A 24531-nucleotide genomic window follows, 5' to 3' on the forward strand; every position below is an offset into this window, starting at 1 on the left:
TCTCTCTTTTGTAACCTATGAAATTAATGATATTGAATTTATGGATGATGTATTTGGGCAGAGAATGCCTGGTGATGCATTAATAATCATGATTTATTCTGAAACTAAACTGCTATTTATACTTTAATTTACAACGCTATCCAAATAAATAATGAAGAATCCTCAATTCCTTTTGAAATTACAGGTAATTTTTTTTTAATCAAATAAAAAAGGCTTTCTGCAGAAAATGAAAGTTAATATTTGGATTTAAAAAATTCGTTTATTTTTTGTCCTGCAAATCCCATCTTAAAATTTTATTGTTACAACAACCTTCAACAATCACTGCAATAATGAAATTAAATTTATAACTGAATATTTTACATAAAATTTAAACTTTATTATTAAGAGGCTTTATATTATGTTAATTTTTAAATAAATTAACAACAAATTTTATCACCGAAGTAAAAATGGAATCTGCAAAAGTGACTCAAAAAAGTCGATCAATCATAAGCATATTTTGCACCAGTCAATACTTCATTTTATTAAAAAAAAAAAAAAAAAATCAAACGCCGACAATTCAATCATCCTGCAAACCTGCGTTTTGATTTCGCTTGTATATTATTAGCACAATATTGAAAAGAATAAATCATGTTGTTTGTAACGCGAAAAAATCCGTTTATTTGAAAATGCTAATTGCCATTTATACGGGTCAAAAATCCGAGTGCACAATGGGTGACGCGAGGCACGTTATTATACGTATAAAAAATTAAATCATCAATCACGCGCAGTGGGCGCGGCTCGGCGGAAATCAAGCGTTGCAGATTTTCCACCGGCATTCTTTTTTCCGCAAAAACCGCTGGGATCTGCGAGCGAGCGACGAGAGAGTTGCAAAAAGCGAAAATCGCCTCAGGTTTGGCACGCTACCATATTATTGCGAGACTGTGCCGGCAAACAGCGAATAAATCATGGGTGCACGCGAATGCAAATGACTTTTACGAACGAACCGCACCGTGTGCGTCGATGAATAATGAAGGGCCCTTTTTCACGGCGCGGCACACCACGTGTGCAAGCTGCATGGATATGCACACAGCAGCTTTGTGCTCGGGCCGACAAAAAGTGACATAAATTATGGAAAGTCGAGTGAGAGAGCGAACTGCAGAGCCAGAGGCCGTCGTTCCACCTGCACAAAGTGCTGATGGGCGAAATCGAATCAGCGCTTTGATTTTATTAACTCCCGTGTGCACACTTGCCACACATTTTTCACCCCACAAAAGCGCCGGTCTATTTTTTCCTGGCTGCAGAATCGAGGTGAAAGGCAGAGAAAAAATATATCCGCTGCAGCATGTATCCATCTATGTATGCGGAAAGTGATGGGAAAGGTGAGCCCCAAATGGTTTTGCCGCTGTGAGGGAATTTCCCTGGCAAGGAAAGTAGGTCGGAATGGTGCTAAAAAGAAACGCTTTCCAGAATGCATACATGCATGCAGATCAAAAGAGAGGGAAACTGAGCAACTTTTTTCATTTCGTGGTTTGCAGGTGGGCGATGGAATAATATTAAAATGCCCTTTCAAGTGATTGAATTTCAAAATTAAATTCAGTTATCGTGAATCACAAAAAGGAAAGAATATACTTGCGATTTTTATTTATTTACGCAATAATTGAAATTTAAAAAAAAATGTTTAATTTACATTAATTTTTGAATAGAAAAATAATTTATTTTTATTGGGAGGGAAACTGAATTGCTGAATAAAATGACAACACTGCTAAGGATGTCACTAAAAATTTGACATCAAACGATCCCATTCGCCGAAGTGAGCCTCGTTATCTTACAATTAGTTTGAGAAGAAAATATTGATTTTAACTTATTTTTATTAGAGTAAATCAATAAATTTTTTACTGCAATCGAAATTAACCAAAACTAAAAATTCGTATTTTGCTTTTAATCAAAGAATTATTTTTTTAACCTCAATTTTTCAAATGATCATACAGCCTTGAGATATGCAGACACTTAAAACAAATTTAGATTCTCTAGGAAAAACTGCTTCATAAATTTTGAAAGACCAAGAGCTTGTTAAAATATGTTCTCTAGAAGTTTTCTAAGCAAAGTTTTGTTAAATAAGGCCATGAATCTTTATTCCATGCATAGTGATAGGAGAAAAACTAAAAATTTCTTCAGTTCTTTATACTGTAAGCAACTAATGCAAGTCTTCTCTCAACGTGCTTTTGAAATGATTCTACCTGCAATGAATGAAATACTACCCCTAGATAAGTACAAATCCAATGTCCATTTATTACAAGAACGTTTGTGTGTTGAGGCCTTCCCTGCTTGATTTGTTCATTAATTTTAATCAAGCGATTATTAAATCAGTTTGGACTATTAATATTTCAATATTTCACATGTTAGTATTTTTGATGAATTATTAATTTTAAATATTATACCGCTAGACTACGCAAACGAGTCAATGGACGTTTTGTTCTAATCCTCATCTGATAATTTTATCAAAGCATAAATATTTATTCTATATATAGTTTTTAAATGAAATTGATGCTAAAAATTCATTAATTAAAAATAAAAATCTTATTCATTTAATCATAAAAATATTGAAAAAAAAAATTAAAATATGTTTTAAAATAAAAGAAATTAAAATTGTTAATGTGGTTTTAAAATAAAATATTTTTAATTTCTTAAATCAAGTATAAAAATTATTTTTACAAAATAAGTATTAATTTGTGTAATAAAAATAAGCTACCCAGAATAATATAAAATTATGCCTCCTGCAAAAAATGCGGTTTTGCGGTGTCGTTGGTGCCAAAGTGCGCCGGTGTCAGTTCGCACGTGCATCCATGTATCTCTTGGGTGGGTGGTTGGGTGGGTGGGTGACGACGGTCAACAAGTGTGTCTGCTCACGGTATGCATTATTCGAATGAGCGGCGGCCGGACACGCGTTTTGTGACAGCTTGCGAGGCCATTTACGAGGAATGCTCCGTATCAAGTTCACCTGGCCGGCGCCCCATTAATCAGCACACGGGCCTTGATGCAGTGAGAGCCGCAACAGATGAGCCGCTTTTTCCTCCACCCTAGCTCGACCACAGGCAAAAGCAACAAACACATTTTCGCCCTCCGACTCATGTCGACGACCCCTTCTTTTTTCAGGCTCCATTTGGTCCCTCCGCCCCGAGAGAAAGAGAAAAAGAGTCGAAAAAAGGGGCAGTAGCGAGGCTTTTCTTTGGGGAGATGGAAAATTGATCCGAGCGTCAAAGACCAGCTTAGCTCTGGATAGACAGATAGAGAGCAGTGTGGTGGCGACTGATTGCCAGATAATGATTGATGTGATGAAAGAAGTGCATTGAAATGTGTCCTCTTCTTCTAATATTGATTGAAGCTGGATTTTGAAACGTTAGATCAAAATTACTCAGATTTGGAATTCAGATTGTTTGCTAACAAATTTATTAATAAATTTGTTAGCAAACAACAAAAAAAGATACATCTTTTTTTAAAATTTTAAACTGATAGTGAGCCTAATATTATTCTATAGTTCATTAAACAGGATACAAAAATTTAAATTAATTTTTTAAAACCTTTTTAAATTGAATTTTTTTTTTAAACATTTAAAATTATAAGATATTACTTTCTACTTTTGTATTTAAAGGTAATTAATTGTCGTGTGAGAAACTTATTAAAACACTTTTAAAAATTAGCATATTATTTAATTATTAATTAAGTAAATGTTATTTATAAATATAATTAAATAAATAACTAATTTAATTTGAATTTTTTTTTGTAAATTGATTTAAAAAGAGTAAATTAAATTTTTATAGTCAAGCCAAGGCAGTCACATCAGTCTGTGCCTGTCATTGATGATACAGATGACAGATTTCAGTAAATTATTTTTAAAAAAATGAACAACCACAAATTGAAATATTGTTAAAATTAAAAAAAAAATGTACAGAATACTTTTTAATGCAATTGAAAATCGCGACAAATAAGTAATTTTCATTTTTATATATTTGCTCCATTTTTTTAAAGAACAAATTTAAATAAATCAACAATTATTATCACTTCAATAATAAAAATATATATTTGTTTGAAATTTTTTGCATTAAAAAGTTTATAACATAGGTGTAAATAACTTAACTTTAATTTTAAAATGACAGCAAATAAAGCTTTGTCAGCAGAATGACTAAAAACCCCAAATAAAAAGCGTGAAAATGAAGTCAAAGCGCCGCTGAGAGTTAAATTCAACGGCGCAAATCACACACTGAAAAAATGATTATCCTGTAAATTTTTTTTATATACACACACGCAGAGAGCAATCCTGCTCGGAAGAGAGAGAATGAGTGCGCGTTTTTCATTTTTTTAACGAGCGCGGCGCCGCAAAATTAAAAGTGCCCTCGACCGGCTCGTTATTTTGACGAGTTGGCGTGCGAGTGTGTTTCTGGCAATATTTCGCAGCTCATTTGGCGGCAGGTAATGATGATGACGCAATAAACGGAGCTCTCGAATTGCCGAGACCCTCCGCTGCGTGAGAGGGCGAACGAGCGAGCGAGCGAGTCCTGGCTGCTGGGTACGCAGAGAAGGAAAAAAAAAACACCAACAGAAGGACAAAATCGATTGGTGTCTTTACAAATGGAGCCATCAAACCTTTGACCCGGGCAATACCAATTTGTAAACACGTACATATTCGTCCAAAAGGAGAAGAACGGGAGGAATAAAAAGCAGAGGGTCTATAGCTATTTCCAGAATTCTCGTTCGCAGTCGTCCCTCGAGGACGCTCTGCACGCGGGGAAACGCGTGTTTTACACCAGTTGTGCGTAAAATGGACCATTTTTCAAATGAACTTGCTGGAACTGAATGCGTTAAGGGCTGCTTTTGTTACGCAGCTGCTTGATTCGGGATGCGCGCGGGTCTAGTGTTTTAATTTTTAATGTCTGATGCCAAGATCCCCCGGTCTCGCCTTAAAAATTGAATTCGACAGAGGGAAACGAGGGCGAGTCAATGAGAAAACAGAATCAGGAGGGTAAAAAAATTAGAAGGGATCGTAAAATAAATATTTATGCTGGCTGGCTGGCTCAGAAATTTTCTTCATTCTTACATCAAATTCGTCGCATGATAGAAAATTAGAAATATTCAGTAATTAAAAATCCTTATTCAATCTCATTTACAGTAAAGAAATAATTAGTTATCTTGTATTGAAATGTGACATATATTGTAATTATTCCATACATATCTAAACTTTTAATTAAATTTGTAAATTAAAAATGCTAAGTTAAGCAAATTTAAAAAAAAAAAATGATTGAAAATTCATGGAGTAAAAAAAATGAATTGATAAATTATTAGTTTAAATAATTTTACTATAAAATAATAATTAAAAAACTCCTTTTAAATTGCTTATTGTTTAATTTTGATTTCCATATCAGGGCTAAAATTTTGAAGGAATTTAAAGGAGTAAAATTGCCTTGCAATAGAGTCTCTAAAAAAAATCAGTTTTGATCTAAATATTACTAATGAAATATTCAATTTTTAATTATTTAACCTAAATTCAGAAAAAAAGGATCAGAATGTTGAAACGAACATTTTATAAAACGATAAATATCATATGTCGCACTTCATTTTTCCTCCGCCATTGGCAATCATCCCTTGAAAAGCGGGTCAGATTTATCGCGAAATTCACAGCGACATGGACTTCGTAATAACTATTCACGTGCCATCGCGTCTCTCCTCTCTTTTGACGGGCCTGAGTGTCGTGCGGGGCCGCCGATCTGTTTAATCCGTCGGGCGCCTGGCACTCGCGGCTTATGCAGCACGTCGGACACACGTGACGCACCGGTTGCATAACTCAGCCGGCCGAACGTGAAATGCTCTCGGCTGGGCGGCGGATTACTCCGTGTGAGAGGCACGGCCCGAATCCAATATTGCTCGGCAGATCAGCGCAGTAAAAACGACGAGCGCGTCCATGATTTGCATCGATCCGACACACCTTTTCGCACATTGTGTGTGCGCCCGTGGCCGCGCATCAATATTTATTGCATTTAGCTCGGAACAATTTGCTGGCTGCGTCCGTAACGGCTGAATGGGGGATTATTAGCTGTTGGAAGCAGCAGAAGCCCCGACAATTCTCGGCTGTTTGTTTGATGGCGTCTATTGAAAATGAAAGACCAGAGCCCATTTCGCATGGTTAGGGGATTAATGTTTATTATTAATAGTGCTCGAAACTTCAATTAAATGATTATAAAGTTTTCAATAGCTTTTCTCTTTATTCACAAATTAAATGGTTTCAGGCGTTTTCAAACTAATTCGATTAACAAGTAATAATGGGTATAACTAACTAAATCTGATAAGCGATTAACAAGAAAAAAAGTTTAGTTTATGACTCGTGACTTCATTTATTGGTGGATGTATTTGCAGAGATATAAATCATTAAATATTAGAGCCCACAATCATTTCTATCATTAAGAATATTTTGAGGCGGATTAAGAATAGGAGGGAATTTGGAACCAATAATAATTTCTTTGGTAAGAGTAAAAAACAAAAGTGAAATTAAAAGATTCAATTTTTTCTGTTTTAAAACAAAATTAAATAATTTAAAATTGAATTGTTCATTTTCTTCCAAATTCTTATTTGCAACTTTGGTAACTCATTTCTCAACTAATCTTTTGAAGGCAAACTACAAAATTCAATTAAAAAAAAAAAATAATAAAAATTAAAGGAAAATAATAAAATTTAATAATACATTAAATTTTCCTAATTCCACTGTGCCTTTTTATAATTAATTTTATTTAAATTTTAAAACAGTTAAATATCAGGAAAACCTCCAAACTCTAAAAACTTCGATTTTCATCAAACGATGTGGATTTTTTTTCAGGAACGAAGGGAAAAGACAATCGCGTCGCTTGACAAAAGAGTACCGTGGGCGCAAATCAACAGACACAAAACCTTTCAAACGCGCCCCATCGAAAGCTCGTCGCCGCCCTTTTTCAATGACTTGTTCGCAGGAGCAGCAGCGAAAACTTTGGCCGGCTCGAGCCAGCAGCAAACTCTTCTCTCAGAGCGAGCGAGTGAATTTGGCAAGTCGATTGTTGTGGTCTGTTCGGCGGGCAACAATGGGGCCGAGCTAGAGGATGAGTCTGGCTGGCGGTCTGGAAAGGCGGCAGGCAGAGAGAGGAAAATGTGTGCTCCGGTCGGCCGGGCGTGCAGAGAGAGAGCAAGCAGAGCCTGGGCGGAGCCAGCCGGGCACTATCGACTGACTCGGGGGGCCTCGCCTGGTGGCACGCCGTACTTCTGCAGTGCGCCGCCGACCCTCGCTCTCGATGCTCGCCGCTCCCGCCGAGCGTCACACGCGGCCCCCGAAGGCCCCCGACGCGGCCCCAGTGCAGTGACTCGTCGACCAGCCGCCCCCACTCGGCCCATTCGCGCGCGCATTCCTCCTCGGTCGTTCGCCAGGGCCGATGCGACGGCCCCCCGGCAGGACTCGCGAGGCCCTTGAGGCCCCACCACCGGCCCACGTGGCCCACTGGCCCCCGATGACGCCCCCGCGCAGTGCGACGTGAGTGATGCTTCGCAGCCTCCGCTCGGGTCTTTGAGTGTTCAGTGCTTGGTATGCTCACAAATCAACCCTTTCTCGAAGCTATTTTTCCTTATTTTTATTTCCGATTTCCGAATGTTGATATTTAAGAAAAAAATATTACTCTCAATATGAGTTTTTAGGTCAAGTCTCATCATTCACTAAATTTTTTTCAGTTTATTTTAACTGAAATTTCATTAAGCGAAAGTTGTCGTTTTAAAACATCATTTATGATAAAAGAAAATTCTTCTCAACACGCCTTTATGGTTCTTGTTTAAATGAAATAATATTTAAATAATTTTAAAATTTTTTATTTCACAATAAATTCAAATTATCTAAATTCTAATTTATGCCCCTAAACAATCAATCTTTTCTTTAAAAGTGCAAAAGAGGTTTCACTTTTAAAATTTACTAAAATCTCCGCCGATCTCAAATTTCAAATTTTTTGCCAGTCTCGGATTTCCCCTTCCCACGCGTGACTTTCTGACATTTTAACCCACATTTTTCCAAATTTAAAAGCCAACCAACTCGTCACCAGAGAGAGTGCAACGAGATTCAAATATAGATCAAAAAAGCTCTCTCGAGGGGCGCAGCACAGAAAAAAAGAAACAGAGAAGAAACGCGCGCGGAACGAGTTTCAACAATGACGTCAGCATTTGCAAAAGAAATTGAATTTTATGACCGTGTGTGTCGCGCGCTCTCTCTCGGTGCATCCGTCTCTCTTTCTCTCACTATTGTTTCGAAATTCTCTTTCAACTCGTATGGCTTTGCAGCGCCGACCAACGAAAGATCACTTTTCTTTTGCAGGCAGGACGGGGTGCAGGCATGTGGGTGGTAGTGTGGGGGCTTGTGTGGGGACTGCTGGCCCCCGGGCTGGAGGCCAACCCTGACGCCAAGAGGCTGTACGACGACCTGCTTTCCAACTACAATCGGCTCATCAGACCTGTCGGAAATAATTCGGACCGTCTCACCGTCAAGATGGGCTTACGCTTGTCGCAGCTCATCGACGTGGTAAGTCAGAATTTTCACAATATTTAAAGAAAAAAATCAATATTTCAAAAAAACAATTTTAGAATATAAATAAGAAATTCTCTTTGGTAGGAATTTAAAAGTTTTAGAGAATTATAAAATTTTCAGTTTAAGTGAATTTCAGTTAAATTTAAGACCATTTACTTAACCAGGTCAGTTTTAACTGTAGAAATATTTGCATACAACGTTTAGCTGCCTCATTTCTCGAGGCCCAATAAAACCGAAGCACGTCCCATTCCACTACCGTTTTTGCGAATGCTATCTCTGCACTTAATTAAGATAGTTCTGCCGTACGTTGGCTCTGTTCGAACCACCCAGTTCGTTTTTCCACACACAAAAGGCTAGAGAAGCAGAAGATATAAATTAGAGTGCGGGCCGGCGCGCACACAAAAGAATAAGAAGCAGTCGGATTCGCCGAGAGAATTTCAATTTAGCCGCTCTCGAATGGAACGCCGTAAAATTTTATGGCTCGATATTGAAGTTTGCACAGATTAAATTGTGAGCCGGCCTTGATGCAAAATTACTGCCGAGATATCTCACGAGAGAATGCCTGGAATGAAATCCGCCGATAATTCCTCTCCGGGGGCGCCCTAAGTGTATTATAAGAAAAGAAGGCGCACAATTGCATCTGAATGTGTACATGCACTCAGGGCGAATGAAAAATTCATCTTTGTGCAAAGAGCGAGCCGAGCAGAAAGCACCGTGTCACTATACCGAGGGTGTGTATGCATAGTCTAAATTGCAACACGGCACGAGAGGAAATTTTCTTAAGCTTGGGGAAAGCGTGACTCGGGGCGTCGCAGACAACTTTTGTCTTACGGAAATGGCGAGACTTACTTATAGGCACGGATAAAGTAAGTGGCTCAGAACTTTTCGACGTGAGAGCCATGCGATGTGCATAATTATTTCTGATTCATTTGTCAACAAAATAAGCAGAAATTCGCGTAAAAATCAAGGAAACACAAGTCGGGGGAAACCCAGAGGGTAAAATAATATTAAATTTTTACAAGTAAAGCTGTGGATAAAGTTTTTCTACTAATATTTGTGAACTAGAGAAGTTTGAAAATAATTTTAAAGGGTTACTGGAAATTTAATTTTCACTATCAACTTTGTTAAAAAAAGGATTCAAATGATGTAAATAAAAATGAAATACAACTGATATTGGAAAAATTATTTAAACTTTATTTTTTAGGGGAAGACGCCATATTTTAATTTAAAATTTTTGAGTATCAGCATGGAAAAGTGGTAATATTTTTATAACATTAAAATCTTAAATTTATTAAACCCTAGTGAAATAAATTACTTCAAATAGAAGATGGAATATTTCACAATTCTTTACTTAATCTGCTAAATTTACAGCAAAAGCTAATTAAGTCCAATTTTGATAACCCACGCAAAGAATTTAACAGAAAATTAATGTTTGTCAAGAGGGAAGGAGGGAGTTGGCAGGGAAAAATTAACGAAACGGGTCCTCTCTTTGCTGGCAGAGTGTGATGACGTGCTTAAAGCTGGAAACAATTAAAGGGGCCGCCTCCGCAAACGCCGCACTCTCTTTTCGCCGAAAAACTGCAGCCCTGCACTGCACGCTCGGAGGAAAACCAATTAATTTGGCTCCCGTGTGAAAACACACCTTTCACACGTTTGATAATTTCCCGCGATTAGCTTTTAAATTGGCGTGATTAATCAGCACCCCTGATGTTTTCACCACTTTGTCCTGCCTGCGGCGGACGGTCGCTTTTCGGGTCCGGCCCGAGAGTGGTTTTCCCCGGGGGTTGAGCGGCGGTCAATACCCGAAAGCACCCATTGTTTGTCCCCGGCAGCCGCGGTCTCAAAGGGTTTGACTCATCTGCCGCCACTCTCTGATGCTGCTGCTGCTGCTCGACGGAATTTTTTCGCCGCCAGAAACGCACTGTATCTCTGCAATCGCGCCGCCGCCCTTTCTTTATTCTTTCTCCAGCCCAACTGCTCTCGCTTTTCCAAGCTAGAGAGGTGTGCGCGCACGTGATTTTCTAAACGTGCCGAGCGAAAATGCTTGTGTGAAAAGCTATTTTGAAAAGTCAGCTGATTTTACTCGAGCGGGCTGTAGGAGAGTTTTTGCCAAGTCAAAGTGTTTAACAATAGAGAGACTAAATTGAAAATTGGGCAAAAAGGTTATATTTTTTATGTTCTATACAATTTCTAGGTGGCACGAAATAATTTTTTGAATAATTTCATGATTGAATTTAAATTAGCTTTTGTCAAAGCTGTTTTAAAGAAATTATCTACGGAAAAAAATTTCATTTAAAATTCACCAATTTCATCCAAGTTATCAAACTTTTTATTGGTGTGCAGCATTGAAAAATGGCAAATACCCACTCAAATTAAAATAGAACTTCTGGAATATTACGTAATTATTTGAAATTTCATTGAACGTATGAAAGCCACGAAATAAGTGAAAATTTTAAGAATAAACCTTAATAATCAAGCTAAACCGGGACAGGCGCAGCTAATTTTATTACACAAAGTTGTTAATGGACTTATTTTGAGGAATGTAAGAATAAAACTCTGATAAGATTTAAATTTATATTCAATTGTTTAATGCAAAGTGAAAATGATATTGAGTTGAGAGGCTAATTGTGACGTGGATATTTAAATTTTTAATTTTTAGCCTTGCTTAAAATCTTTTCAACGATAAGTATAAAGTGATCAAAGCTAGCAGGAAGTTCTCTTCACAGACGTTTGTGTTTTCCTTATAGCCGTGAATATCTGCAGCCAACGATGGGCATAGTTGCTAATTAGTATCCAAAATCACGACCGTAATGACTTCATTATCCAAAGCCCATTATTCCTGATTGAGCACAATTAGTGTTGAAATTATTTAAATTTCATCCATTCGTTACAACACAGCAATTAACTGACAAAAAATTGCATCTGAAATAGAATGAATAAAATTGCGAAAAATTGTAAAATCACGCAAACAGGAAATGAAAAAAAAAATGAATTTTTTTACTTGTACAAACAAATAAAGATTTACTTTAAGATTCATTGAATATCAAATTCAGAACCTTTTTCCTCCCTTAACCTTTTGCCTGACAGTCTCTTCTTATCTTTGGTGAACACGCCACCAGGCAGCAGAGACGAGAGAATCATCGTTTGTTTTCGTGCGCATCTGCTTTAACTGTTGATCTGTCAAGGGGTCTCTGTCGCTCGTTGCCGGTTCGCTTTTGCGCTCTGTATATATTTTGTTATTGCCGGGGCTGATGATGTACCGAGTTTAAAAAGAAGGAAGACAAGAGAGTCGGCAGGCAAGCCTGGTGCAGAGAGAGAGAGGTGGAGGGTTTGACGTCCAATAAAGCGAGAATGGATGAGGCATAAAAAGAGCTAGTCGGGGCAGGGAGCGAGTCGGTTCGGCCGTCGTTTCGGATCCACAAATAAAATGAGAGGCAGCCCCTTTAAACTGGGCAATCCGCCTTGCAATCGAACGGACAAATAAATAAATAGAACGACCCTTCTTGACAAGAAACGACGCTCGGCTGGCATTTTTTTTTTCACAAACGAAAACGGATTGCCGCTATTTTCTTTTTGTGGGAGAAAATTTTGCCTTAAAAATAATATTGTATAATGCATGGAAAAAGAGATGGGATTTTTCTGGGGCGTGTCAAAAGTCGGTCGAGTTGTTTAGCGACCGAGTCTGTCATAAACTGGGCGTATTTGCCCGTAAAAAAAGGAAGCTCGTCTCTGCGAAGGGACATTGGTATTAAATTTGCGAGCGAGAGCAGGTCTTGCAAGCATAGAGAGTTTTACGAATAGCCGGCTTCTTTCAGTGGGAGCGCGTAAAAAATTAGCTTTGTGTGGCAATTTTAGCGATAAAGTGCTTCCGTCAATGGAGCCAATAGGGAGGGGTAATGCAACGTGTCTGATGTACCCATTGTGCGATATAAGGAAAGGAAAAAAGTTGCGGCCAAAAAAGTTTTGTGTGCCATAACAGAACATCGATTTTAATCAAAGTAATGCCCAACTATTTTCCAAAATAATGGTCCTATCAATTCCCTCTCATTTCCTTTTTTCTAGAAATAGATCGTTATGGTTTGATGTAATTTATAAACTCTGGTATTTTATGGTTTCTTTTATTGATTTATATCGATGAAAAGAAAGGTTTCTTAAAACAATTTTATGCTTTGCTCTTTGTTTCCTGACTGTATATTAACTTTCAAGTCTGATTCAATTTTTTTTTTATTGATTTTTTAATTTCAAGTTAAAATAAATTTTGAATTACATAATAGTCTGTTAAAAATTGTAATCATATTTTTTTTATCTTCGTTAGCATCAATTTTCCAGCAGAGTGAAATAAAAACGTTAAATTAAATTAATTCTAATACTTTAAATAATTTTTAGCTACGACGTTACAAATTAGTCTGATATTTTTTGTCAAAATTTTGAATCCATTTTCTATTTTTGTGAGGGTAACCAAGAAGCTTGAGTTCTCAGCAGAATTATGAAAAAGAGAGAAAAAATAAAGTACAGAAAATTTGATAGAGAACGACTTTTAAAGCTAAAAAGTCTCCTCATTAAAGCATGCTGCGAGTAAATGGCACGTCATTTCTCCATTTTCCCTCGCGCTTTTTGACATTTTTTATGTTTTTTTCCGTCGGCGGAAAGTACGCGTTTTTTCGCTAACATTATGCACAAATCAAGTTGTCTCTCAGTGCTCGCGAATAAAAAGGTCGTTGAACGTCAAAACAGGCGCGCGCGCCTCTCCGTCGGCAAAAAGCACACACTGGCTGCTTTTTCGGAGACCCTTTGACCCGGCCGGTCATAAATAAAAGAAGCACGCGGCGCCGGCATCTTTTTGCAACGCGTTTTGCGCGAATAAATCACCACCCGCGTCACAGCAAGGAGCGGCTAAAATTTACCCCAACTTTGATTAAAATGTCGCCCAACTTTCGAATTTGGGCGGAGAAGTCCTGAGCACATATAGAGTCATCGTTTCTCGTTCCCGAGGGAATTTCCGCCGCGGAAATTTTTATTTGCTCTGTGCGAGTGCAACGCCCACTCTCATTATATTCCGAAAGTGTGCGCCTCTCGCATTATCATCAAGTGCAAGCGCGAATTTTGGGGTACTTTTTTACACTTCCTGTGGGACTCTCGACCCGGCAAGTTGAGAGTTGTAAATAAAAAGTTTTGTGTGGTGGAACTAAATTGTGAGCTCTTTTGCCGAATGTGCATTTTCGTTGTGAATATAGCCACGTTGTTCGTAAAACGCGTGAGCCAAAAATAGCCCATTAAATTTGCCAGGCTGAATTTTGAGCTTTATTAAAACCCAACTACTCTCTCATTTTTCCCAGCCCCTTACATTGTAATTTATTGCATTGCCATTGGTTAGTGACATTTATTTCAATGTCTATCAAGTTTTAGACGCAGCCACGGCAGACGCTACTGATAGAAATTAATATTATTAGTATCAAATTAACATCCAATCCCATCTCGCCGACTAGATCGAAATTGTATTTCAATTAAAGTCCCAGGTGAGTAACATTCATCATTTAAATAGTTTAAAATGGAATGTAAATAGCCTAAGCCTTTAATTGTTGACAAAACTTCATAAATCTTAAAATAATGTGAAATAATGTAAATTTAGGAAAATAAATTAAAAATAAAATTAATTACTTTATATTTGTTAAAATATTTTACATTTTAACATTTTAATTAAAATAAAAGATTTCTGGGTTCCAAATTATATTATCTTGAATAATTTCCAAATTTTAGACTGACAAAATTAAATGCAAAAATACTCCTTCTCATTAGTGAAAATTATAATCCAGTAACAAATTTGTTGTTTATTTGTTTTTAATTAATTTTATTATTTTTCTTTGTTCCTCCATCAATTAAATCATATTTTTTACATCAAATAATTTATATTAATTTTTGTGTTGTGTAAAATCAAATTATTGTTGGTTTGTATTCTCAAACTAATTACCATATAGTAAAGATTTATAATCAATCCACCTAGGAAAATTTTTTTCCATTTTTATTTACTTGCTACAGCGTTGTTTAGAAAAAATTTATGCATCTGATTCGAAGATCATTTTTTTGCAAGAATGAAATTGTTATTTTATCATTGTTAAAAGGTTGTTTATGGTCATTTTTTCTTTCAACTTTGAAAAAATATAATAAGTGCTTCAAAATTCAGTTATGCTTGACCTAAAAGTATTTGGAAACAAACAAGGTAATGCAATCTAAATAAATTACCTCAGAGTAAAGGGATCGTGAGTGCACAGCTCTCATTTTACACTCAATCTCAAAATAATGCCAAGGGGGCTAATTTCAAATTCGCACGGGGCACGCTTTTGTGAGAAAATAAAAAAATTAGCAGCTGACAAAGCGAGCTCAAGTGTCGTTTGTTATGCCATTATAGGGAGTCGGGCAGAAACGTGTACATAGGGTGAAAAATGAGCGGGCCGGCTGCGAAATTAGCATGCAATTTATACAGAGCGCGGCGAAAAATTAAAGCCGGCTCGCGGCGGCTTTTTCCATCCATCTCGTGAAAGGGCAGGCGAGGCCTCATTGTTCCCCAGCCGGCGCAAATCTCCTTATACGGAGCTCATAAATTTGTAATTAGATTGCGGCCCTCTGTCTTTCTCTCGCGCTCCGCCGACATTCCCCTGCGCTAGATTTATTTCCGTTGCTGCTAATTAGCGCACTGCTCTCCGCGTTTTGCACGCCGAGAAAAATAATCCCGCGCGCAAAATATAAATTTATCCTTTTTTCACGCACAGGGGGGCTTTCCTTTCTTATTATTCCCTCCCTTTTGTTCCTTGCCGCGGTCCTTTTTAATTATTTATCGCGCTCAAGTGAGCCGGCAGCCGGATTATATACGCCAAGTTATAATGCTGGAGAGCCTCCTGCAAATCTGGACGGAGGGTTGACTGCTGCTTTCTCCCTTTCGCCCCCAGTCAAAATTTATGCGCTGCCTCCGACTTGCATCAAGGGTAAACTTTTTGAATGTGAAGTTTGGTGATATCGCAAGAGCGAGTGCCACTAGATTATGGGGCGTTCTGCATTTGTGGAAAGTCAATAGAGAGTTAGGCAGAGGAGTTTTCAGAGTTTGCTCACTCATAATTTACAGCTTGTGACACGTTTTTGTCGCTTTCAACTTTGGATATGGCTTTTTTTTGCATACAGTGATGAGTGATGAACGAAATTGAAATTTAGGGAAATAAATTGTTTTGTCACGTTAAATCTTACACATTTTATGTTAATTAGAGGATTTTAATCCATTCTTGGTTGATTGGATACGCAAATTTTGTATTTATAACCGAGAGCAAATGATGATTGGCCATATGAAAACATATGCCGATGTAACGATTTTTGTCCAAAATCTTTAGAAAAAGGATTTAAACACGCAATAAACCTTTAATATACCTTCATTGATGTTGTGAGGCTCTTTTAATTACAAATTATTGTGTTCTGTAAATTACAATACTATATATTACTACTATTATTAATTTTATTTTCATCATTGGAACAGTGCATGTCAATACGAAGTTAGCATTTCTTGCTCAAAATTTTCATTATTAATTGTAAGCTCATAACAGACATGGAATATATAAAAAAAATTAATGTAGATGCACAGTTAATTTCAGCGTTACAGCAATATCCAAGAATTTTGATTACGGAACAAAATTATAAAATGAATAAATCATTAATTTTTAAAAATATTTATATAATGTTTGTAAAATGGTAATTAAATGTATGCATGATGTACCTGGGCAGTAATTGCCTTCTGATACCATCAATAAAGACACTTTGCAACTAATTAAACGATCATTAGATCATTACATTTTTTATTAGAAATCTTTCTATTAAAATAGTATTTTTTTTTTCATTAGAAACTAGTATTTTATTCGATACACTTTTTTAACCTCCATTTGCTTGTTTTAAAAAAATATTTCTGCGCTTTACTTGTTGTGATACCAATTAACTTTCCATAATAGTTGAATAAATTTTAAATTTATATTATAAGAATTTCACAAGAGAAAAATATGTACACAATTACACACTTAAAAAAACTCTAGAAAAATTGAAATTTTCACTCAATAATATTCATTTTAAATACTCCAATTTAAATAAGAAATTTCATTTAACAGAGAATTGTCGGTCTTTGTAGAGATTAAGATGCTTAGATTAGCTACACTATATAAATTTAGTTGAACAACTTAAGAAATTAATTGTTGCCAAGGCGAAATGCTAATGAAATAATTTCCCCTTGTAGTTTGCGAATAATGCAAGTGCTCAAGTTGTATCTCGGTGTAATCTCCGCTGCATTTACGCTCGTAAAGCAGCCAAGGAGGCGGCAGCGTCACGGGGCGATCATCTTTGATACACCAGCAGCCGCTGCTCATTTCCTGCTCTTAAACCGAGAGCAGAGCAGTCGAACCCTGATGAAATTTCCTCCGCGATTCAAATCGGCGGTGGCTCCTCTGCTCTCTCGTTTTCTTCGGTTTGCCGGATCGATGGGTGGAAAAGGGTTGCCATAGCGATGCAGTGGGGTGCGTCACCCTCATTAGCCTAATCTCGCCCCGCCCGCAATTAAACCCTTTCACCTGCGAAAACGAGCAGGGCACCCGGAGACGCTCCGGCAGACAGACAGACACACTATGTGCTCTTTTTTTCCCGGAGACACACATACTCGGCAAAAAAAAGGGAAAAAAGAAAGAGAGAGAAAGCGGCGCCTGCGACTGAGTTGGTGATTTTTCTCCTCTAAAGCGCCACATACGTATAATTCTTTGATTTCTGCGAGTTGCCAATTAGCGCCGGCTTGACAGTTAGTTTATCAAGATCGGAGCTTTCAGCCGAGAGCTGAGAGTGACGGATGAGTGGAAATAAAAATATACGAGGGAATTCAAAGAGCACTGGTGATTTCATGAATGCGATGAATTAGCACTTCTATTCGTGACACTGATCGAAAAGTACTTGATAAATGTAAATGACACCAATTATGTTTATTGCAAAAGGCAATTAAAATTATTAATTTGCGTGCCAAACTTAGTATTTTTATTTTTTTCAAAAGCTTGGTAAATTAGCAATGCAGACATTTTTTTATTTTCTTTAATATAAAGAACTATGCAACACAAATACCGTGGAAAATAAATGAAATATTAGGAGAAAAAACTAATTTATTATCTACCAAATTTAAAATATTATTTAAATAAAAAAAATTCACCATTGGTTAAATAACAACCAAAACTCATAATTTTAAAATATTTTATCTAGACCATCTTTGCAGATGTTTTTATTAACTTGAATTTTGAAATACTTTAATTTATGTGTGTATTTAAAAATACCTAACCTTTTCAACCTCCTTCACCTAGTTTCCTTCTGAATTTTTTTCAATTTAACAAGATTTCAAAGAGCTTTTTAACATTGTCCAAACACTAAAGCTGGATCTATTTTATGATTTTTATTTGTTTAAATATTAGCTTGGATCATTCAATATTCTTCTATTGTCGCTTGCAAATAAAGCAATGAAAGCGAAACTGAAATCAATTCTCATTTCACACCTCTGGTGTTTGTTTCCACCGCAAACAAATGTTCCCCGCCGTCGGGGCTGCATTCATAAAATTTTCCCAGGCGAAAATACATAAATATTAATTTGCAAGCAGCGCGACGGGAGTGCAATAAAAGTATGCAAATCAAATTTCCGATACGTCGCTTTGAATCAATCATCAATCAATTGTTTCCATCAGGTTCCATTCAGCGCATACATATATTTTCTGCATTAACAAAGGCGAGATCAGTCAGTGATTTAAAATATATCTACGGTCACCGCGGGCTACAATTAACAATTTGACCATAAATGCCATTTCATCAAAGCAACAACAATTTATCCGATTGTGTATTAATAATGTAAAATCCTTTGACACCATAGATTTAGTCAAAAATAAATTAATCCTTGGAAGCAAATGTAAAAGTAAAATAAAAAATAAATCTACCATTCCTTAAAAATTTTCATTCAAAAATTTAAATGTGGGTAGTTTTCTGCAAAAATATTAATTAATTCATTATTGTTCGTTGTTGTTGTAAACAAAATTTGTTTTGATGAACAAATTGTTGGAAAAAATTGTTATCCTGTGTCAACAACTTGTGTAATGCAACTTTAAATGGCTCAAATAACTAAATTTTCACAAATAATTTTTGTGTTTAAAAAATAATTTTTCTGGAAGTAATTAATTTGCAACTAATTAAGAAATATGAAAGATTTGGAATGCCTTTAATAAAAATTCAATTATCGGCCAGAAAACCGTTTCTGCTTTCCAAAATGAAATTCCGCATTGCATTAATTAAATAAAAATATCCTCTTTTGAATTGACAAATTGGGCCACTTTGCTGAGTTGAAAGCAAGAGTGAGTAAAGATCAGGCTCCTGACACAAAATTAGCCCGGCCGAAGATTGTGGAAGCTCAAGCTGATCAATATTTCGGAACGGCTGAGACTGAGTTTTGCTGAAAAAGCAGCGGCCTCGAGGGTGCTCAGCCGACGACTCAAAACACACACCCTCACGTGGCCGGCGCTGTGATATTGCTTTTGGGCCTCTATCGCAGATGGATATTATTCTGACCCTCGAGTCTGGCGGCGAGAAATCGCCACCGTGTCGTCGGATCATCCCCTTCCTGCCCGCTTTTTGCTTCAGCTGCGTTTTTACGGCTTCCTAGTTCGTGATCGTGACGACGGCAAAAGAAAGAAAGAAAGAAAAAAGAGGGTCGTTTGCTTTGCACACGCGGCCTGGACTTAACTCGTTTGTTCTCCTTACACGTTGTCCGAGACAATTAGAGCCGCGCTCGGCACGCCATCGATAAAATAAAAATGCTACTTGATGTTTGCGGCCACGTCCGTTTCGTTTGTCTTCACTTTAATAACACGACTTGATTGGAAGGGATTCAAGCTGAGCGCGCGATTTTATTTTCAAGCTTGAGCAGCAAAAGCAATTCTAGTGGAAAAGTTGAAATTTGACTGGTTGATAAATTATGCACATAAATTTACATCATTAAGCTTGAGTAGAGCAGATTTTTTTTTAGATTTTTGTATTTAAAATTGCTTATAGGTGATATTTACAGTCACACTTGCTAAATAAAAGTGATTTTTCGGTAAATTAGGCCACTATTATTTGTTGTGATTGGGCTGTTTTTCACAATTTAATCGTTATTTCTTATAAAGCTTTAAACAAAGTTAAAATTTGAAAGTTTGTTGTAAGATTGTAAGGCATAAAAAAAATATCCTGCTATTTAACGATCCTGACTAAAAAAAATCAAATGACCTCTTTATTGTTTGCTTTTTGAAGTAGTTTAATGTGGCTTACCAAATATTTAGCCCAATTATGGAAAGTTTTTCTTTCTCATAATTTAATTAACTATTTCGATGCTTTTTTGACGCACTTAATATTAAACAATTGCAGAGAATTATCCAAATATGATCATGCGTTTCAATAGAAAATTAAATTTTTGCGAGAGTTATTTTCTTCCTTCGTCAATATATTGAGATGTTTTGCGGTTTTCAACAAAAATGATTGGTTTTTGTCAATTCAATTGATTTGTAATGTCAGATTTTCTACATAACACTGAAGGACCCTTGACCATTTGATGATTTTGGATGATCATGAGAAGCAGAAAAAGTGAAGCCATTAATATTTTGTGTTATGCATATAAGTGGTTCCAGTAGGTCTTTATGAAATTTGCATTTAATGTATTTGTTAATTATTTAGAAAAAAAAAAGAAACGTTTCTCTTATATAAACGGTTTTATTTGTTTTATTTTAAGAAACTAACTTCAGCTTCCAGACGCTATTAAATTATTCAATGCAAAACCATGACAAGCGTAAATGATCCTTTCATACAGTTAAGTCAAGAAACACTCGCTATAAATCAAAACTCGATGAATATTCAAGCACATAAATCAATCTGTCAACTGGCAAACTGTTCTCTGTCGGTTGGGCGAAATGGAATCAAATCTGAGGACTGCTTCGATGGCTTCCGTGGGGGAGAACAATCAGGACGAGACACACTTGTGTAGCCTCACGATGACGATAGATAGATAAAGCCATCCAATTATTGTGCAAACACAGGCAAGAGGCCGACCGTCGGTTCGACAACTCTCTCTTGCTCTCATCAAATTTTCAAATATTAATCCGACTCGCTCCGGCTGGCTTGGCGAGAGTTTTGCCCGCGCTGTTTACCTTTGTCCATGAAAGATTCAGGCGCAACAGGCGCCTCGTGCAATATTAAAATGTACGCAGGAGACTCTCTCTCTCTTTCTCTCTCGCGAGTGAGTAACTGTGCGAGTTGGCTCGCGAATTAGCCCCTTTCTTCGTGCAGCACCGAATTAGCCGGGCCGCCCGATCTAATTATCATCTCGCGCTGGCAAATGCAATTAGCCGCAGAGTCAAAAGCGCAGAAGAAAAGCGCGAGCCAACAAAGCAGGCGCCAGGTGTGCAGCATTTCATTGTGTGGAAACATGCGATGATTTATTATATGGGGATAGGTAATATTTTCTTATGGCAAACTTCAACAAGTAGGATTTTATTTATGATTAAAAATTAAATTGTCATAAGCACTTGTGATTGAAAATTGAATCTCCATTAAATTTAAGTGTAATTTAAATGTATGTTTTTAATGTAAGCCATTTGAAAAATTTAAACCGTGCGACGAGATTTGATAACTGTCGTATGGACATCATATAGGATTCTCAACCTACACGTTTGGTCATTGTTAATATAGAATTTTTAGAAAAAACAGATAGATTATACGAGAATGCTAATCTATCACAATAGTCTAATAAAACATTTAAATTTTTATGACCTAGAGCTTAATAAAAAAATATAATCAAAAATTATTGTTAAAATTGACATAAAATATCCTAAACAGCGATAAATAATAATATATAATTTACTAAAAAAATTTTATGAATTTTTTTTACACTTTTTGTTAACGTAAACACATTGTTTTTAGATAAGAACTGACAATAATTGTATAAACAATTTTTTTATGAAAAAAATATTAAAATGTTTATTTCAGTTAATTTTCAACCAAAGCAGAGCTAAAGCGTCTTTTTTATTATATGTTAAATAAAATTTTCATCACAAATAAGTTTTTTTATGATATTAACTTGAATCCTGTTAGATGTAATTTCATTTAAATTGCAAAATTTGTAAAAATAACAATACTTTTTATGTATTCTGCTCAATGAATTAATTAGTAATATGGGTACAGAAATTTACTGCACAAATCAGGAAACCATAGAGAAATATTTCCTAACGATGAGACCATTTTAAAGTATAGTTTTCCTTTTTCCTCTCTTTGTAAATAATTATTGGCTGGACGGCGGTAAATGTGGCGCTCTTTCTATATGACTTTTCCGCGCACACAAAAGAAGAGAGGTGGCCTATTTCACGGCAAACAACTTTATTTACTAAAAGCGTCGTCTCTGACGCCGGCGTCGCCGAGCGCCGTCTTTCTCTCTCTCTCTCTGCTCGTTCATATACAAACTTATTTGAAAAGCGGGAGAGAGAGATGTGTTGGAAGCCATTCTGAAAACGGAGAGAAGCTGCACAAATGAAGCAGCCGGCTGGGCTGCCGCGCTGCTGAATGCGTGTCTGCAGAGAAATGAAAAATGAAGGCCTGTTTGCAATCTCGCTTTCCACCCGGCAAGCCAGCCGAGCGAGCGGTGAAGCACCCCGGCTGCAAGCGAGGCCTGTTGCATAATCAGCGAGGGGCTAAATGCATCTCTGGCAAATAAACACGCGGCCTGCATACATTTGTACGTGCTCCTCTCTCTCTCTCGGGGTTGTTTGCCGCCGACTTGTAAATAACTAACGGGCGCGCCCCCGCCCTTTTTACTCACTGCCGCATCCGGGAAACGAACAAGTGTGCACAAGCAAGGGTGGCACGGAATTGCTCTCGCATTTCGCTGCGAGCCCAGATAAAGATGAGACTTGGAATAATTAATGCGACTCGCACCCTTGCTTGACAACCGAGCCCTTTGAGATAATTTTGAGGTCATTAATGAAAACTAACGACTCGGGTCAAGTGGACATTGATTAAAGTCTTACGCACCAAATTATAAAAAATATTACATGTAATGTAACAGTTAAATAACAGATTTGAGGAAATACTTTCTTGAGCTTAATTTATTTTAGCTCTCATGATAAAATTGATTCACCTAATTGAAACCTTCAGTTTTATGTGCAATTATATTTAAACTTTTGGATTTGTTAAGAAAATCAAGCACTCAAGCGGTCAGATGAAGTGCAAAATGGGCCTAGGACTGAATTGATTTTTTTTTTATACATATAAATAGAAAAAAACCTCCCTTCCCTACTTTTGATCACGTTTAATATTAAAAAAAAACACACATATTATTTATTGCTCAGTAATTTCCTTTTGGCCTGCTTTTTAGGAAATAAATTACACCGTAACTCTACAATTACAGTTTTTATGTTTGAAGATTTAATAATTATTTTAAAACTGTGGTGAGCCTTTGTTGACCATGAGTGATGAATTAAAAGTTGCATTTAAATTTGCAACTTCCAAGAGATTAACTATCTTACATCACAATTTTTAAATTTGTCATAAAATTTTAAAAATATGCTATCTTTATTCCCAAACAAAATGAATATAATTTTAATTATCCGGCATAAAATTTTTCATTTCAGGATTATAAGCCTTTCGTTAATATTTTCATAAATTTTATCATTGCTTTCATTATTCAAAGTTACTTAATTTCTTGTAATTCAATGGCAGAGCTTCTGTGTATTAAAAACGTAGACTCCTTCATTGATAAAATCCGTCGTCAGCTGCACCAAAGTATCACGTTACGCCCATCAATTCTACCCGTCTTAAACTTTTGCAGTAAAAACTCAATCCAATTAAAAGATTTAATGAACAAACTCCACTGTGATCCGCGCGTCGGCGGCAAATGCAATAATCTTTGATAAAGCGATTCCCGCATGCATTCTGAATGTGCATAAAACTTTGTTAGCCGCAGAGCAATAAAGAGAAAGACCAGCGCAGAGTGTAATTGTACTGCTTTCATTAAAACTTCACCGCTGCGGTGCAACACTAATAAGTAGTGTCGATGTTGTATGCAATCATTTAATACAAAACTCGCCACCGTCATGCAAATTAATTAATCACCACCCCTGAGAGCAGAAGAAGCGGTTATATTTTTGTTGGGCGGGTAATTTATAGATTAGCTCAGATTAGTTCCACCTCGCTGACTGATTTGGATTATTAAATTAATCCAACCGCAGCTCCGGCGCAGCATCGACTGTTTTTTGTTGCTGAACGCCGGAGAGGGTATGCAACTGGCCGCGCACACGAGAGAGATGACCAGTGAGCAAAAAGCGGCATCTAATCCAGCAGCCCCTGGGCGCCACTAAAAGTAAACACCTTCCTTCCCACATTACCAACGATCTGCTGCTGCAATTGTTTTGCACTAAAATCGCCAACTCGATCTAATCCAAGGACAAAACTGACGCAAATTTTCCTTATTGCCCAAAATAAAATTATAATTGGTCTTTTTTTAGTCATATTTAGTGTAAAAATATTACTTTTGAAGGCTTTCAGAAGGCTCATTGCTTTTAAGTAATTGATTTGAAAAATAATTTTCTAAAGAGGTAAATAAGTACAAATACAAAATGTGGAATTACCTTCTTTTTCCGGTTGTCATTATAGGGAAGTTTAGTCAGGAAAGTACTAAAATATTTTTTATGGTCATTTAAAACCACTAATAGGATTAATTAGAATAATGGTGATTGGTTCGATATGAAAATGTAATTCATACATTTTAAAAATTTATTTTTAATCACCACAATTTCCGATTCATTTAGATTTTAATAAGCTTAAGCTTTATTGCTCAATATAATTCAATAAGCGTATTTAAAACTGACACAAATTTAATAACGTTTACATTACGTATAATACAATCTATGTTG

At 36.5% G+C, this 24531-nt stretch overlaps 1 protein-coding gene across 1 annotated transcript in view; it reads left to right on the forward strand.

Annotated features, from left to right (window-relative positions):
* Window positions 1-7274: 7274 nt before the first annotated feature.
* Window positions 7275-24531, forward strand: part of LOC132205191 (acetylcholine receptor subunit alpha-like 1) — a 36447-nt gene continuing 19190 nt past the window's right edge. The window contains exons 1-2 of the mRNA XM_059634126.1: window positions 7275-7573; window positions 8348-8551. Coding sequence (XP_059490109.1) covers window positions 8366-8551 — 186 coding nt within the window. The 5' untranslated portion in view covers window positions 7275-7573; window positions 8348-8365. The remainder of the gene's footprint in view (window positions 7574-8347; window positions 8552-24531) is intronic.

The sequence above is a fragment of the Neocloeon triangulifer genome, unplaced genomic scaffold, assembly GCF_031216515.1.
Source record: "Neocloeon triangulifer isolate White Clay Creek 2 clone unplaced genomic scaffold, ASM3121651v1 ptg000002l, whole genome shotgun sequence".
In the NCBI taxonomy this organism is placed as follows: domain Eukaryota; kingdom Metazoa; phylum Arthropoda; class Insecta; order Ephemeroptera; family Baetidae; genus Neocloeon; species Neocloeon triangulifer.